General features: G+C 40.3%; 1 protein-coding gene across 1 annotated transcript in view; it reads left to right on the top strand.

The window, feature by feature from the left end:
• pcloa (piccolo presynaptic cytomatrix protein a) overlaps nucleotides 1-15511 on the top strand; it is a 389623-nt gene that overhangs the window by 278389 nt on the left and 95723 nt on the right. The window contains exon 18 of the mRNA XM_059988484.1: nucleotides 9695-9788. Coding sequence (XP_059844467.1) covers nucleotides 9695-9788 — 94 coding nt within the window. The remainder of the gene's footprint in view (nucleotides 1-9694; nucleotides 9789-15511) is intronic.

Here is a 15511-nt window from a genome sequence, read left to right as displayed (position 1 = left end):
CCTGTGACTAATGGTGTGCTGCAAGGATCGTTGTCATCTATATCAACAATATGGATGACAATGTGATAAACTAGATCAGCAAGTTTGTAGATGACACCAAGAATGAGGTGTAGTGGACAGTGAAGAAGACTATCAAAGCTTGGAACAGGATCTGCACCAGCTAGAAAAGCAGCAGATGGAACTTAATGCAGACAAGTCTGAGGTGGTGCACTATGGAGGACCAGCCAGGGTAGGTCTTACACAGTGAGCAGAATGGCATTGAGGAGTGTGGTTTAACAGAGGGATCTGGGAATACTGATCCATAATTGATTGAAAGTGGTGCCACGGGTAAAGAGGTTCATAAAGAACATTTTTGGCACATTGACCTTGATAAATCAATGTATTGAGTACAGTGGATGGGATGTTATGTTGGAATTGTATACAATGTTGGTGAGGACTAATTTGGAGTATTGTGTGCCATTTTGGTCACCTACCTACAGGAAAGATGTAAACAAGGTTAAAAAAGTACAGAGGAAATTTACAAGGATGTTGCTGGGACATGAGGACCTGAGTTATAGGGAAAGGTTGAATAGGTTCTGACTTTATTTCCTAGAACACAGAAGTTTGAGAAGAGATTTGACAGAGGTATGCAAAATTATGAGGGGTATATATAGGGTAAATGCAAGCAGGTATTCCATTGAGGTTGGGTGAGACTGGGACTAGAAGTCATGGTTAATAGTGAAAGGTGAAATGTTTTAAGGAAAACATGAGGGAAATCTTCTTCACTCAAAGGGTGGTGAGAGTGTTGCATGTGCTGACAGCACAGGTGTTGGATGTGGGTACAATTTCAACAATTAAGAGAAATTTGGATACGTACAGCACAGACTAGATGGCCTGAAGGGCTTGTTTCTATGCTGTAGTGTTCTATGACTCTATGAATCTATATCAGCTTATTTTCACACCTCTGCTAGTACTTGCTTCTATTGACTATCTAGGCATCACATATATTCATGTAATTGGTTTCATTAACTTACCATTCAGCGTTCTGACATTTCCTCAATAAACTCGTTGTCTAATCTGCTCCCTGAAAGATTTTGCCAGCCAAATGTGTTAAGGGCCAAAGGGGAATGGCATGGTTATGAAGTTAGTCACATAGGAGTGTGACTTAACAGACTCAAGTGATGAATGGCCTTCAACTGGTCCTATGTTCCCAGGTAAAAAATGTAATGACAATTAATTATTTGTTTTCTTGCCTTGGTTTATCCATTCATTAGTAATTCTTAAGTGTGTGTAGAGCTTAGTCTAATCCAGGGCAGATCTCAGAACTGTTTTAAGTTATCTGAGCTATTTGTTTTAGTGCCCTAACCTAAATCTTTTCTCTTGCTCACCTTGAAAGATTTTGATATAAATCTGTTCATATGCTTAACTTTATTCTTGAACTTACTCTGATTTGTCTTTGCTTTTGTGCATCTTTTTTATTTCTGTCTGCTCTTCTTTCTCCTCAATCTCTGGATGTTTGCAGCCAAGTTATGGTTGTCCAGAATGCAAGGTAGTGTTTGCTCTTCCCTTCTGCTTGTGATTTATGTTATGTCAACTTTTGATTGGATGTACTGACTTTAGAACAGAGTTTCTCTTGCGCATTTATATTGGAACATGGCATGACGGACATTATGTATTTGTTCTACTAATTTGTAATTTTCTAATGACTGTTCAACACTAAAAAATAAGAATTAACTTCTGAAGTTAGTCATTTCTTAAGTGTAAGAGAAATATGATGGGGACATAAAAATCCAAGAAGAGTAGAAGTTATTAATGTAATGCAATAGTGGAAAAAGAGCATGTTTACCCATGTTTTATGTTTGTGCAATACAGTGCATTGGTCAGCTGGCGGGAGTACAGTACTGGATCCAAACAAGACTTGTTATGAATTTGTATATGTCAGTCCAACTGCAACACAGCTTTACAGCAGGTGTTTATACAAAGCAATGGTCAGATGTGCGTTTAAGCAGAGGATTGAATTGTGCAACAATAAACAGAAAAATAAATGGAAAACCCAGCAGTCAGCAACACAGGAAAAGCAGCTGAATATTGTCAGAGACCAAATACTGTCAGCTGGCCAGCACAGAATGTGGGTAACTAACAAAGGAAACAATTCTTGTACTCATTGAATGTATGTACCGTTAAGTTATCTCTAGTATGTGCCCTACAGACCAGATGAAATGTGACTACTCCTCTTAGCCTTGAATCACCTCAGCACAGGTTAAAACTTGTGGAGATAAAGTACAAGGTGCATCTTTACCGTACAGCTTCTGCAAAGCTGTTGTCAAAAGCTAATATTTGAGCTCTTTCACAATGATAGAGACTATTTTCATTTTGTCCTGTTATATTTTTGTTGATCAAAACGTTTGTGGGTGTCCAATCTTAGCACAATCATCCAAATATGTTTACATGCCATTCCCGGGTAACAAACAAGCTCCATTTTTACACGTCTACAGGTCAATTTTGCCAAGGTTGAAGAAAATACAGAAATCACTCAATCTGGTCACCACATAATAGTGATGTACTGAATGGCATAAAAAGTATGTGAGGTTGATAGGAGCAATTACTGGAAGTGGAAAGAGTGAAACTGGTTTTGCCATTTGTATGAACAAGTTTATAGGAATACCTCAGAGCATCAAATTCAATAATACTATGGGAGCTAAGCCAGACATTGGGGTGTCCTTAATTCAGGTGGTCCTAACCTGAGCACAGACTGCATGTACTGAAGCTAGCCTCTGCTGTGATGTTTACATTGCCTTCCAGGCCTATAAATAATGAACTTTCCAATCAGTTGTTTACTTTGCATGAAGGTGGGGGTAAGTTAAAGTTTGAAATTAAAACAAGCGCATTGATGCTCAAGATGCAGTATTTGCTATTGTAGCTTCAGAATTAGTGTGGCACTACCGTATAGTTACAAATGTTTTTGCAAATGTCATCACTATAAATGTGCCAGTGTCTGCATTTGCATTGTGTGTAGACACAGCCAAATTAAATAATTGCCCTCAACCCAGCCAGAGAAGAGATAATATTCAATTTCCTTGAATGCCTATTTTGTAATGTTCAACTAGCCACGTTACTTTCAGATAATTCTAACACGAGTTTGTCAAGCCCCAAACCATGGTGGTTCATCACTTCTTTGAAAACACAATTGAACATTGATTCTCTCCCTGCTCTTCTCCAATGGAACAACTTGGCTCCAAATAAATTCCCAATCAGGAAGAGAGGTGAATCCAATTGCAACTCTGCATTCATATCAATATCAGCCAGTGATAATCGGTACCATGCATTTTTAACACAGCAATAGATTTCACGCTTCTAGGTTAGCAAAATCTGCAAAACCTTTTATGTTTTCCTCCTTATTTTTGTGAAAATGTTGATGTGCATACAAGTCCTTTGTCTTTTTTTAGTAAAGATATTCAAAAGGAGATTTGATGGAGAACTGTACAATCAAATGGTGAACAGAGGATAGCACAACATCTCTATAAAATATTGGATCTGGGCTGACCATTAATTTCAATGAGCTGTACTGTAATCAGAGAAAAAACTCTTTATTTGCTGCAAATGGATTACAATGTGTGAAAGTCAAAACCGTTTAATGAACTTGCAGGACTGATAGCTGAAGTATACTTATTTCAATGTTATATTTGAGCATGGAAAATGAGCCCAGCCAACTGATTACAGTTTCAGTGAGAGAGTATTTTGGGAGCAGTGATCGTAATTCCATAAGTTTTCAGGTAGCTATGGATAAAGCAGAAGCTTTGGGGAAGTTTCAGATTGGGGAAAGGCTGGTCAGACCTGGTATTAGTATGATCTGGGAAGAATAGATTAGGAGCAGCTGTTATCTGACAAATGGGAGCTGTTCAAAGACCAACAGGTCAGAAAAAGTCGGGCAAGGATGGCAAGGAGGAGAAATCTTGAATGGTGAGAGAATTTGCAAATTTTAGTCAAAATCTCAAAGGAAGTATATGTAAAGTTCAGTCAGGGCCATGGAGAAACATAAAAGAATTAAGAGAGAATTTCAGCAGGGCATTAGGACGCTAAAGGTGGCTATGAAATGTTCTTGGTGAGTAGAGATAAGGAGAATCTCAAGGTATTTTATACAAGCATTTAACAGAGTAGAATACAAGGAGGGCGAGACCAGTCAAGGATAAAGGATGGAATTTATGCCTGTAGATGTTAGCAATGAACTAACATATAATTTCTCATTAGTCTTCACCAAGGGGAAAGGACATGAATAACACTGAAATCAGATGTATGCTGATATTTGAGGGCATCTTGATATCAAGATGAATAAGGTATTGGATTTTTTGAAGACTGTAAGGGGATGAATCTCCAGGGCATGATGGGATATATCCCAGATTATAAAGAGAGGCAAGGTGGGAGACTGCTAGATTGCTGTAAAGCTATTAGTCATGTGTGAGATCACAGACATCCAGAAAATAGCCAGTGCCATTCCTTTAAGGACAATAGATTCAAACCAAGAAGTTACAGGCTGGTGAGCCTTGCATCTGTGGCAGGGAAATTATTGGAGCAGATTCTTGGGCATAGAATTTGTTTACATCTGGAAAACCATGGAGTTTCTGGAGTTGGATGACTCAGCCTTTTTGAGGATGTGACTTGGACCATTTTCAGGAGGACAGTGGATTCCGGTCACACTTCTGACAAGTCTCCTCTTGGCCGGCTGATCTAGATTAAACCACAGAGACTTGGTAGATTGGATTCAAAACTGACATGGCCATAGAAAGCAAAGCAAAGTTGGAGACATGTTATTCTGACTGGAGATCTGGGACCTGCAGTGTTCCTCAGAGATCAGTGTCGGCGCTTTTGGCTGTGATGGATGAAAAGTTAGGTGGGATTATTGGTAATTCTGCAGAAAACTAAAAAAATGCTGGAGTATGGATGGCAAGGAAGGGTGTCAAAGGATATAACTGCTGGGGAATAAAATGTCAAATGGAGTTAATGTAGGCAAATGTAAGATGTGGCACTTTGGAAGGGCAAATGTAAGAGGAAAGTACAATGGCAAAAACACTCAAAACAATGTTGAAGGTGGACCTAAGGATGTTGTCTAAATGGATTTTAGTAAGACATTTGACAAGGCCCATATCTAAGAGCCCCTGAAACTCCTCACATGCAGTGGAGCATGTGCTTGATACAGTTATTGTGGGGAACTTACTGAGGAGAAGGGTTCAATTGTTCCATTTAATATCAGAGAATGTATACAGTATACAACCTGAAATTCTTACTCTTTGCAAATGTCCACAAACCAGAAGAAAATCCCCAAAGAAATAATGACAGAAGAACATTAAAACCTCAAAGCCCCCCACCCTTCCCACATACAAGCAGCAGGAAAGCATCAACCCTCCACCCTCAGCAAAAGCATCACCCACCTTGCAAGCAAAAGGAAAACCCCAAACAGACCACAGTTTAGAGTCCATCAAAAAAACTGTTCATCCCAACACTTTGACATCTCTCTCTCTCCCTCTCCCTCTCCCTCTCCCTCTCCCTCTTCCTCTCCCTCTCCCTCTCCCTCTCTCTCCCCCCCCCCCCAGGGAGTGAGAGGTATCACTCCTGCCACAGCGAGAGGGGTGGCCAACACGTCACTGTTTTGATGTTATGGTCCATAGTGTCACTTATTTCGACAAGCATCAACTGCTGTCTCAATGTTCCAATCTTCCTCAATGCTTCAGTCGGCGACACCAGCAAGGTATCAAGTTGTCCACAGGGCTGCAGGACTGCAGGAAGGTGGACGTCTCTCAGGCTGCTCCTGGAGAAATCAAAAACATTAGGCCACTCAGTAAGCTCTAAGAGCATGAATCTACCACCATGAAGAACCACAGTTTGAGTGCAGCTGTAGATCATGGACTCTGACAGGACCCCAGCCACCTTAAAAACTAAGGAAGAGATATTAAAGAGAATAATTTAAACTGTTTCACTGACGAACTGACAGAAATCACCCTCTGGCGCCATCTTTAGCTCCTCCTTGGATAAAGAACCAAAGTCCTTGACATCCACAAGCCGGCAGTTCTTAAGATCAATTAACAGTCCTTGGGCGCACAGGAAATCTGTGCTGAGCAGAGGTACAGCCACTTCAGTCAGGACCAAGTCCCAGGTGTAATTTCAGCCACAGAAGCAGAGCATCACCCATCATGTCCCATAAATCTAGATCCTGCTGCCATTGGTGGCCTCTAGTGAGGTTTTGTTGTTCTTTGCCTTCTGTTCAATAGGCGATGCTGGCAGCACACTCACATGAGCACCTGTGTCACACAAAAGGGCGTCCATAATGAACAGTAGATGACCCTGGCATCTGGAACCCATGGTGTTCACAGACCTCTGATGTCCCAATGCACTGGTATTGTCGAAGCTGCTAGGTGGTTGTCACTTCCCAAAGTTCATACCAAAGCAGACGTAGTAAAAGCACAGACCTGGCATCCACAGCCCTGATGATTGGGCTTGTTGGGGCAGAGAAAAGTGGAGGAATGATGTGCTGATGCCTATCTGAGTGTAGACTATCAGCCATTTTAACAAGCTCTCTGTAGTCCTTTACAGGTGCATTAGCAAGGGCTATGTGAACTTGATCAAACATTTGCTGCATAAAGAGTTCTTTGAAATGAACCAAGGATGGTGATTTCTCAGGAGAGACAGCATGTGGTCTATTAGCTCTGAATGCCTAGCAATCCTCAGGCCAGGCAAAGCAGTGACTGTTTGGCGCACTCAGACTCCAATAATTCAGAAGTTTGTAATAGGTGAGTTTTCAGTGAATCGATATTTATCGTATTCAGGTGGGTGTTCAAGCAGACTCACCACTCTCACTGCCGTGGAGCTACTGCGTGACGCTACCACGTAGTAAGATCTGGTGTCATCTGCAGAGATTTCTTGCAGTGCAAAATGGACCTCGGCTTATATAAACCAAGCGATGGTATTTTGCTCCCAAGACTCTGGCAGTTTGAAAGCGACTGCCTTGGCCAGCATATTGAATAACTCTGGCATCATCCGAGAACATTGGGGTCATCAATGTAGGTTTTTGCAAATAAAATGGCAGAGGTATCTTAAGTTTAATGGAAACCATACCAATTTCTTTTTTGCCCTTCAAAACACAGAACCTAAAGTGAAGTAAAAACCTTCACATCATTGCATCATCACGTCAGACCAGTCAAGCTTATAAGAAGAGGATAGGAGAATGGGGGTAGAATTTTTTTTTAAATCAGCCATGATTGAAGGGTGATTTATACTTGATGGGCCAAATTGCCTAATTCTGCTCTAATATTTTGTGGTCTTATATGGGATTACCCCTATGAGGTGAGGTTAGACAGACTGTAGAAGATTGGTTGACTACTTGCTTACTTAAGCACAGCACCCCTACTGGGGCATAGGTCGCTGACAATGAGCTCGCCAGAGACCTCTGTCCTGGGCCAGCCTTTCAAGTTGCTGCCAGGTGTAGCCTACCTCAAGATCCTTCCTCTCGCAGGGATGAGGTCTTTGGAGCTTCAGTAGGTGTATCTGTAGCTCTGGGTTTTTATGGGATGGGGTTGCACACCAAATACCCAACTGTCCTCCTTTTGCAGCAGGGCTTGGGAATAAAGGGAATAAAGGGGGCCTTTTCTGATTGGCTGCCAGCAACTAGTAGTGTTCTGCAAGGGTTGGTGTTTGGTCCACTATTTTTCATGTTATATGTTAATGATCTGAATGATGGAACTGATGGCTTTTTGGCCAAGTTTATGGAGGATAGAAAGATTGGGGGAGGGAGAGGCAAGGTTGAAGCAGAGGGTGTTTGGAGAGTTAATTGGAGATTGAATAAATTAAAGGTTAGTAGAATAGACAAAGTGGCAGATCACATAGAATGTAAGGAGTGGATGGTCATACAACTGGTCGAAGGAACAAAGGCATAGTCTATATTATAGGTGGGGAGTGAATTCAGAAATCAGAGATGCAAATGGACTTGGGAGTCCTAGTGCGGGATCCCCAAAATGTTAACTTGCAGGTTGAGTTAGTAGTATTGAAGGCAAATTCAATTTTAGCATTCATTTCAAAAAGACTAGAATATAAAAGCATAGGTATAATGCTAAGGTTTTATACAGCATTGGTCAGATCACTTTTATTATATTTTAAGAAGTTTTTGACCTCTTACTGAGAAAAGTTGCGCTGGCATTAGAGAGGGTCTAGAGGAGGTGAGTGATCCAGGAAATGAAAGTGTTAATGTATGAGGAGCATTTGATGGCTCTGGGTCTGTACTCAGAGGTTTAGAAAAGTGAGGGGGAATCTCACTGCAATCTACCGAATATTGTTCGAGTGGATGTGGAGAGAATGTTTCCAGAAGTCCAGGACCCAAGGGTATAGCTTCAAGAATACAAGGACATCCATTTGCAGAGGAGTTGTTTCAGCCAGAGGATGATGTATCTGTGGAATTCACTGCCACAAGCCAAGTCATTTTAAAGTAGCGATGGATAGGTCATTGATTTGCAAGTGTGCCAAAGGTTAGGATTAGAGGTTAAAGGTTAGGGGTGATAGCAGGAAAATAGAGCTAAAAGAGAAAAATAATTCAGCCATGATCAAATGGCAGAGCAGACTTGATGAACCAAATGCCCTAGTGCTGCCCCTTTTCCTTATGATCTAAATTAGCAGGATTGGAGGATTGGACTTCAAGGAGAAGTTTGAAAAGCTTGATTTTTTTTCCCCCTGGAACATAAAAGACTGAGGCATGTCCTGGGGAGGGGGGGGGGGAATCAATAAAAGCACAATGGGCACAGAATGAAGAAACACATTCTTTCACCTGGTGCAGAGAAGTCCAAAACTAGAGGGCATAGGGTGAAAGTGAGAGGGGAAAGAGTGCAGAGGAACCATGAGGGCAATGTTTTTACATAGAGGATAGTGAGTCTGTGGAACAAACTGCAAGAGGAAGTGGTAGAGCTGGGTGCAATTACAATATTTAATAAAAACACTTGGACAGGTTCATGTGCAGAAAAGGTTTAATGGGAATGGGCCAAATGCAGGGAAGTTGAACTAGCATGTGGCCAGTCTGGGCCATTTGGGCCAAAGGCCTGTTTCTGTTTTGTATAAGAAACAGGTGAATCTGCTGAAGCACACAAATTTCTCATGGGGCTTGACAGGGTAAATATCAGGATATTCAACTGAAGCATTCAGATCCAGGAAATGTACGCCACAATAAAGAGGTTAGCTTTTGAATACCTACAGAAATAAATTTGCCAAGAGTGTAACAAATCTTTGGAAATCTCTTCCCTAGAGGACTGTGGACACTCATATGCTGACATATTCAAGATATACTGAGGAATTCAAATGAGATAGCATTAAAGCAGTTTCACGGTGCTGAATTAGATGAGCTGTGACATTTTTGAACAGCAAACAGCTTAAAACTATTCCAATAGGTTACGTTCTGAGATGTCCTCTGAGTTTGTGCACATGAAAGAGCTCACAACAGTTGCAACTTGTATTTTCCCAATATATGAAATCAAAGTAATTGGAACATTGTAAGTTACAATTCTTACTAATTTAGTGAAGTATTTAAGGTGTCAAACTTGCATGCAAGTAGTGTGTAAATATTCTGAAGCTATCCTCACTTTAATAAAAAACTGAAAATGCAGATGTTTAATTTGTTTCAATAGTTATCAAATTATTTTTTCAAATGCTTGGCTGAATAACTTATGTATTATGTTTACAACAGTGTAGAGAACAAGCGCAGAACTAAGCACGTACAGAAAAGCCTCAACCCGGAATGGAACCAAACTGTGATTTACAAAAACATCTCAATGGAGCAGGTAATAGCACAATTTTAACAGCTCAGTACATTTGACAAGGAGACAAAGTGGTTGAAAGAGAAGATAAACTTTTGAAAATGTGAGATGCAGGTGAAAAAACAATTTCAAATCGAATAGTGCATTTTTTAAAGTTGGCAAGATATGCTGTTGGGAGAATTCAAGTAGCTATGGAATTGTGCACTCAGCCATCTTAAAGCTATTGGTGTATGAATTAACAAGGTAAAGGAAAATTATAAAGCTCAATAAATTGTAATAGGAGATACACAATGTCTTTAATGGCATTTCTCATCATGAATTTTTTAAGATTAATGCTGCTGACAAACTCTATGTAGTCCTGTGAAAATGCACCTGGTTTAAAAGGAAAAATACAGCAATAAACTTAAAATTAACACTATTATACACATTTACAGTGGGGCTAGAAAGTTTGTACCCTGTAGGATTTTCTCTATTTCTGTATAAATGACCTAAAATGTGATCAGATCTTCACACAAGTTCTGGAACTAGATAAAGAGAACCCAACTAAATAAATAACAGAAAAAAACATTTATACGTGTTCATTTGTTTATTAGGGAAAATAATCCAATATTACATGAATCTGTTAGAAAAAACATGTGAACCTCTGGGATAATGCCTCCTGCAAAAGCTGTTTGGAGTCAGGTGTTCCAATTAATGATACAAGATTGGAGGTGTGTGTTGTAGAAGTTGCCTGCCCTATAAAAAAGACACACAAAGTCAGGTTACTGACAAAGCCTACTCTTCTCAAGAAAGATCAGTTTATGTGCACCATGCCTCAATCAAAACAACTTTCAGAAGGCCTTAGAAGAATTATAGAGATGCATGAAGCTGGAAAAGACTACAGAAGCATTTCTAAAACCTGAGTGTTCACCGGTTCACAGTAAGAGAAATTATCTATAAATGGAGGAAATTCAGTACTGTTGCTACTCTCCCTAGGAGTGGGCATCCTGCAAAGATCACACCAAGAGTACATGTGCAATGGTGAAGGAGGTGAAAAGGAGGAGTGTCCATTATTAAGGACCTCCAGCACCCAGGGCATGCCCTTTTCTCACTGTTACCATCAGGTAGGAGATACAGAAGACTGAAGGCACACATTCAGTGATTCAGGAACAGCTTCTTCCCTTCTGCCATCCGATTCCTAAATGGACATTGGAGCTTTGGACACTACCGCACTTTTTTTTAAAATATACAGTATTCCTGCTTTTGCACATTTTTTCAAATCTATTCAATATACGTTATTGATTTACTTGTTTATTATTACTATTATTATTTCCTCTGCTAGATTATGTATTGCATTGATCTGCTGCTAAATTAAAAAATTTCAGGTCACATGCCAGTGATAATAAACCTGATTCTGAAAGAGCCTAAGGGTAACAGCAAAGTACCTGTAGAAATCTCTAGAACTTGCTAAAGTCTCTTTTCATGTATCCACTATAAGAAAAACTGAATAAGAACGCTGTTCATGGAAGGACACCACAGAGGAAACCACTGCTCTCCAATAACAAAAAGCATTACTGCACGAGTCAAATTCACAAAAGACCACCTGGATGTTCTACAGTGCTTCTAGGACATTGTTCTAAGGACAGATGAGACAAATTTGAACTTTTTGGCAGAAATACACTTTGCTATGTTTGGAGAAAAAAGGGCACTGCACACCAATCCCAAAACCTCATCCCAACTGTGAAGCATGGTGGAAGGAGCATCATGGTTTGGGGCTGCTTTGCTGCCTCAGGGCCCGGACAGCTTGCAATCATTGAGAGAACAATGGATTCAAAATTGTATCAAGACATTTTACAGGAGAATGTCAGGAAAGCAGTCTGTCACCTGAAGCTTAATAGAAGTTGGATGATGCAACCAGGCAATGATCCAAAAGACAAGAGTAAGTCAACAATAGAATGGTTTAAAAGTAAGAAAATTCATGTTTTGGAATGGCCAAGTCAGAGTCCTGACCTTAATCCTATAGATATATCATGGAAGGTCCTGAAGCAAGCAGTTCATGCAAGGAAGCCCATACCCCAGAACTGAAGTCGTTTTGTAAGGAGGAATGGGCTAAAATTTCTCCAAGCCGATGTGTAGGACTGATCAACAGTTGCTGGAAATGTTTGGTTAACGTTATTGCTGTACAAAGGGGTCACACCATTTACTGAAAGCAAAGGCTCACATACTTTTTCCAACAAATACATGTAATATTGGATTGTTTTTCTCAATAAGTATAATGGTTTTTTCTGTTATTTATTTAATTGGGTTCTCTTTATCTAGTTTTAGGACCTACATGAAGATCTGGTCACATTTTAGATCACACTTATGCAGAAATGGAGAAAATTCTATAGAGTTCACAAACTTTCTAGCATCACCATACGTTTGTCATTAAAGTTTTGGAAACCAGGAAAAATAAACAACTAGACAGAAGGAATGAAATCCAAAATTCATAAGGTTGCACTATTATATTGCTTAACTTGATATTCCAGTAAAACATTTGAAAAACATACAAAGTTTACGACTTTAAACTTAAAAAATTAAATTTGGGAATTATTTCTACTTGCCTTCCAATTTCCAGTTTTCAAAGGAGACAAGAAACCACAGATGCTGGAATCTAGAGTGAAAGAACAAACTGCTGGAGGAGCTCATTGGGTTGAGGAGCATTTGTGGGGGAGGAAAAGAACTAATGGTGTACAGGTCAAGGTTCTGAATTAGGACAAAGTGGAAAGGGGAGAACAGCTTCCTGCTCAGCCCTGGCCTTATGCAGGACCTAAATCAAAATATCAACAATTCCTTCCCCCTCCCTCCCCCAACCCCACCCGTACCACACACACCCTGCACAGAGGCTACTCAACCTATCAATCTCTTTCAGTTTAAGTTTGAACCAGAAAGAATGAGAGAGAAAGGCTTTATTTAATAATACAGATTTTTTAAGTTGAAAATTGGAAATTAGTAGTCATATTCTTCATTTTAAATGTTGAGAATATTTAAGTACAATTAAACTTAAAATACTTCTCAGATTCTTGTGCTGCTAATTATCAATAGTTTTCAATGTCAGAGAAATGTACATACTGAAATGTGTTACTTCTCCCCTAGTTTACTTATTCAAATAGCACCAAGTTCATTTAAGTCATCTTAGGTCACTGAAACCTTGATATTAAATAGTTACAGATGTAACTCGAGTCCAGAACTAATTATTTTACATAATTTGCATGAATAACCTGAATCCCATTGAAACCAAAACTTAATCAGCTTTTCACAATTCAATGTATTTCTGAGCTTCAAAAGCTCAGGGAATGACTTTCCCTCAGTAGACTCTAAGGCCAGGATGAGGGGAGCGGAGGGGAGAGTGGGTTGGCAGGCAGCCAGAGATCTAGGGTCCGACAAACAAGGAAAATATACAGGGAATTCTTTTTCACACACACTGAAACACTGGAAACGCTGAGCAAGTCTGACATCTGTTGAAAGGGAAACGGTTAATGCATCGGGTTAAGGGAAAACAAGTTAGTTTTCAGTAGCAGAAGTGAGGAGGGATTATCACTTATAGACTGAGACCAAATGAGTTGATATAGCTGTAGAGTAATGGTCAGAATCAGACTATAGCTTTATCTGTGAAATGTGTTAAATTACAGTTGTGGGACATACCCCATAGACCAGATTATACTGGGAGAAAACAAAAAGTGAGCCAAAATGGCCAATTCTGATCCAGACAGAAAGGAAAAACAAGTTACAAGAAGTGGGGGGGGGAGGAGACATGCCTAGATTAAGATGATGCTCCTTAAACTTGAGTTTAAGGAATACTGTGACATCCTCCCTGACCAGTAGAACAACGCCTCCACTTCTTTTATCATCTGTCTCATGCCTGAAACATTTGAAATCCTTAAATGGTAAGCTGCCAGTGTGCCCCTCTGTCAATTGCCATGTAGGCTACAACATCGTAGATCCATGTGCTAATCCAGGTTCTAACTTCATCAGTCTTACCATATTATTAATTGCATTGAAACAAACATACTCGCATCCATCAGTCCCACTTTAATCACAGAAGGCTCACCAGCCTATAATTACTTATCAGAATGAAGTTTAATATCACCACCATATATTGTAAAATTTGTTATGATTATTCATGTTGCCCTTCTGAAATTTATTTATTGAGATACAGCACAGAACAGACCCTTCTGGCCCTTCAAAGCCATGCTGTCCAGCAATCCCCCAATTTAATCCTAGCCTAATCACAGAGCAATTTACAATGACCACTCAACCTACCAACTGGTACATCTTTGGACTGTGGGAGGAAACTTGAGCACCCAGAGGAAACCCACATGGTTATGAGGAGAACATACAAACTCCTTACAGGCAGCGGCAGGAATTGAACCCAGGTCGCTGGCTCTGTAAAGCATTGTGCTAACCACTATGCCACCGTGCCACCCCCTACACTGCCTGCCGACTCAGATTAACAACATTAGCTTTCCTTCACCCATCGCTATAAAGATGCAAAAAATTTCTCCCTTGCTTCCCATTTCAAACTGTGGTATATCTTACCTAGTCCGGAGGATTTATCAAACTTCATATGCCCCAAGACATCTAACAGATCCTCTTTCTTAATTACTGATCTGCTTCAGATTATCCACATAACTTTCCATACTTCACTCTCTTCCCCTCCATTCTTGTTGAATGTACTGTAAATCAGACGTATTCATTTAGGACCCATGTTCCCTGGTTCAGCTTATAGATAATCCTTTTGGATCCAATGAACACACTCCCACACTGCCCACCCTCTTCTCCTGATGTGCTGATAGAATGTCTTGTGACTCTCCATAAAGAGTCAAAATCCTGGTAGTCCTGGCAACACCCTTGTGAATAATTTCTGCACCTTCTCTAGCATAATCACATCCTACTTGTTGTATGGTGACAAGAACTGCATGCCATGCTGCACGTAAGGTCTCACCAATGCCTTGAACAGCTGTAGCAATACATTCCAGCTCCTACTACCTGTGTCAGCACTTACAAAGCGGCATAGTCATACAGCGCAGAAAGAGGCACTCAATATCCCTTGTTAACCAGGGTCCTCTAATCCTGTCAATTTCAAAAGCCTCCCACTTGCCAGCTGTCCATTTACCTGAAACAGCCTCTCCAATCAGGTTCTTTGCTAATATATGCCTCTGCTAATGAATGCAAAAATTCCACAGCCTTCTTCATTCTAATTAAGGAGTGCTACCATTTTCAGGGATCCTTGGAGTTGTACACAAATGTTCTTTAGGTTTCTCAATACTTCCCAGGTCTCTGCCACTCATTGTCCCTCAATGTGCATCACCTTCCAAATGCATTTTCACCACCTTGTCTGCTGGTGCTACCTCCTTTAGGGATCTGTTCATCGGTACCCTCAATGGCCCTAGCATTCCTGGTGTATGTGCTACCTCTATTCTTCAATACTTCATACTGTGGTCCCTCATTTCCTCATTACTCCCTAATATGGTCCTTCTGTTCCTCAATACTCCCTACTGTGGTCCCTCTTTTCCTCAAAACACCACACTGTAGTCTCTTGTTTCCTCAATGTTCCCTACTGAAATCACACACATTGGTAGAAAAAAAATAGAAAGTCCACATGTTTTGAATAGGGTGAATGATGGAAAGGTGTTAGCATTCAGTGGAGCTTGGGTGTACTTGTACCTGGATCACAGTGGATCACTACGTAGACACAGCGAGCAATCAGGAAGGACTTGGTGTCACAG

The sequence above is a fragment of the Hypanus sabinus genome, chromosome 13 (assembly GCF_030144855.1).
Source record: "Hypanus sabinus isolate sHypSab1 chromosome 13, sHypSab1.hap1, whole genome shotgun sequence".
Taxonomy (NCBI): Eukaryota; Metazoa; Chordata; class Chondrichthyes; order Myliobatiformes; family Dasyatidae; genus Hypanus; species Hypanus sabinus.
The sequence above is the reverse complement of the archived record's forward strand: the minus strand, read 5'-3'. Positions and strand labels throughout refer to the sequence as shown.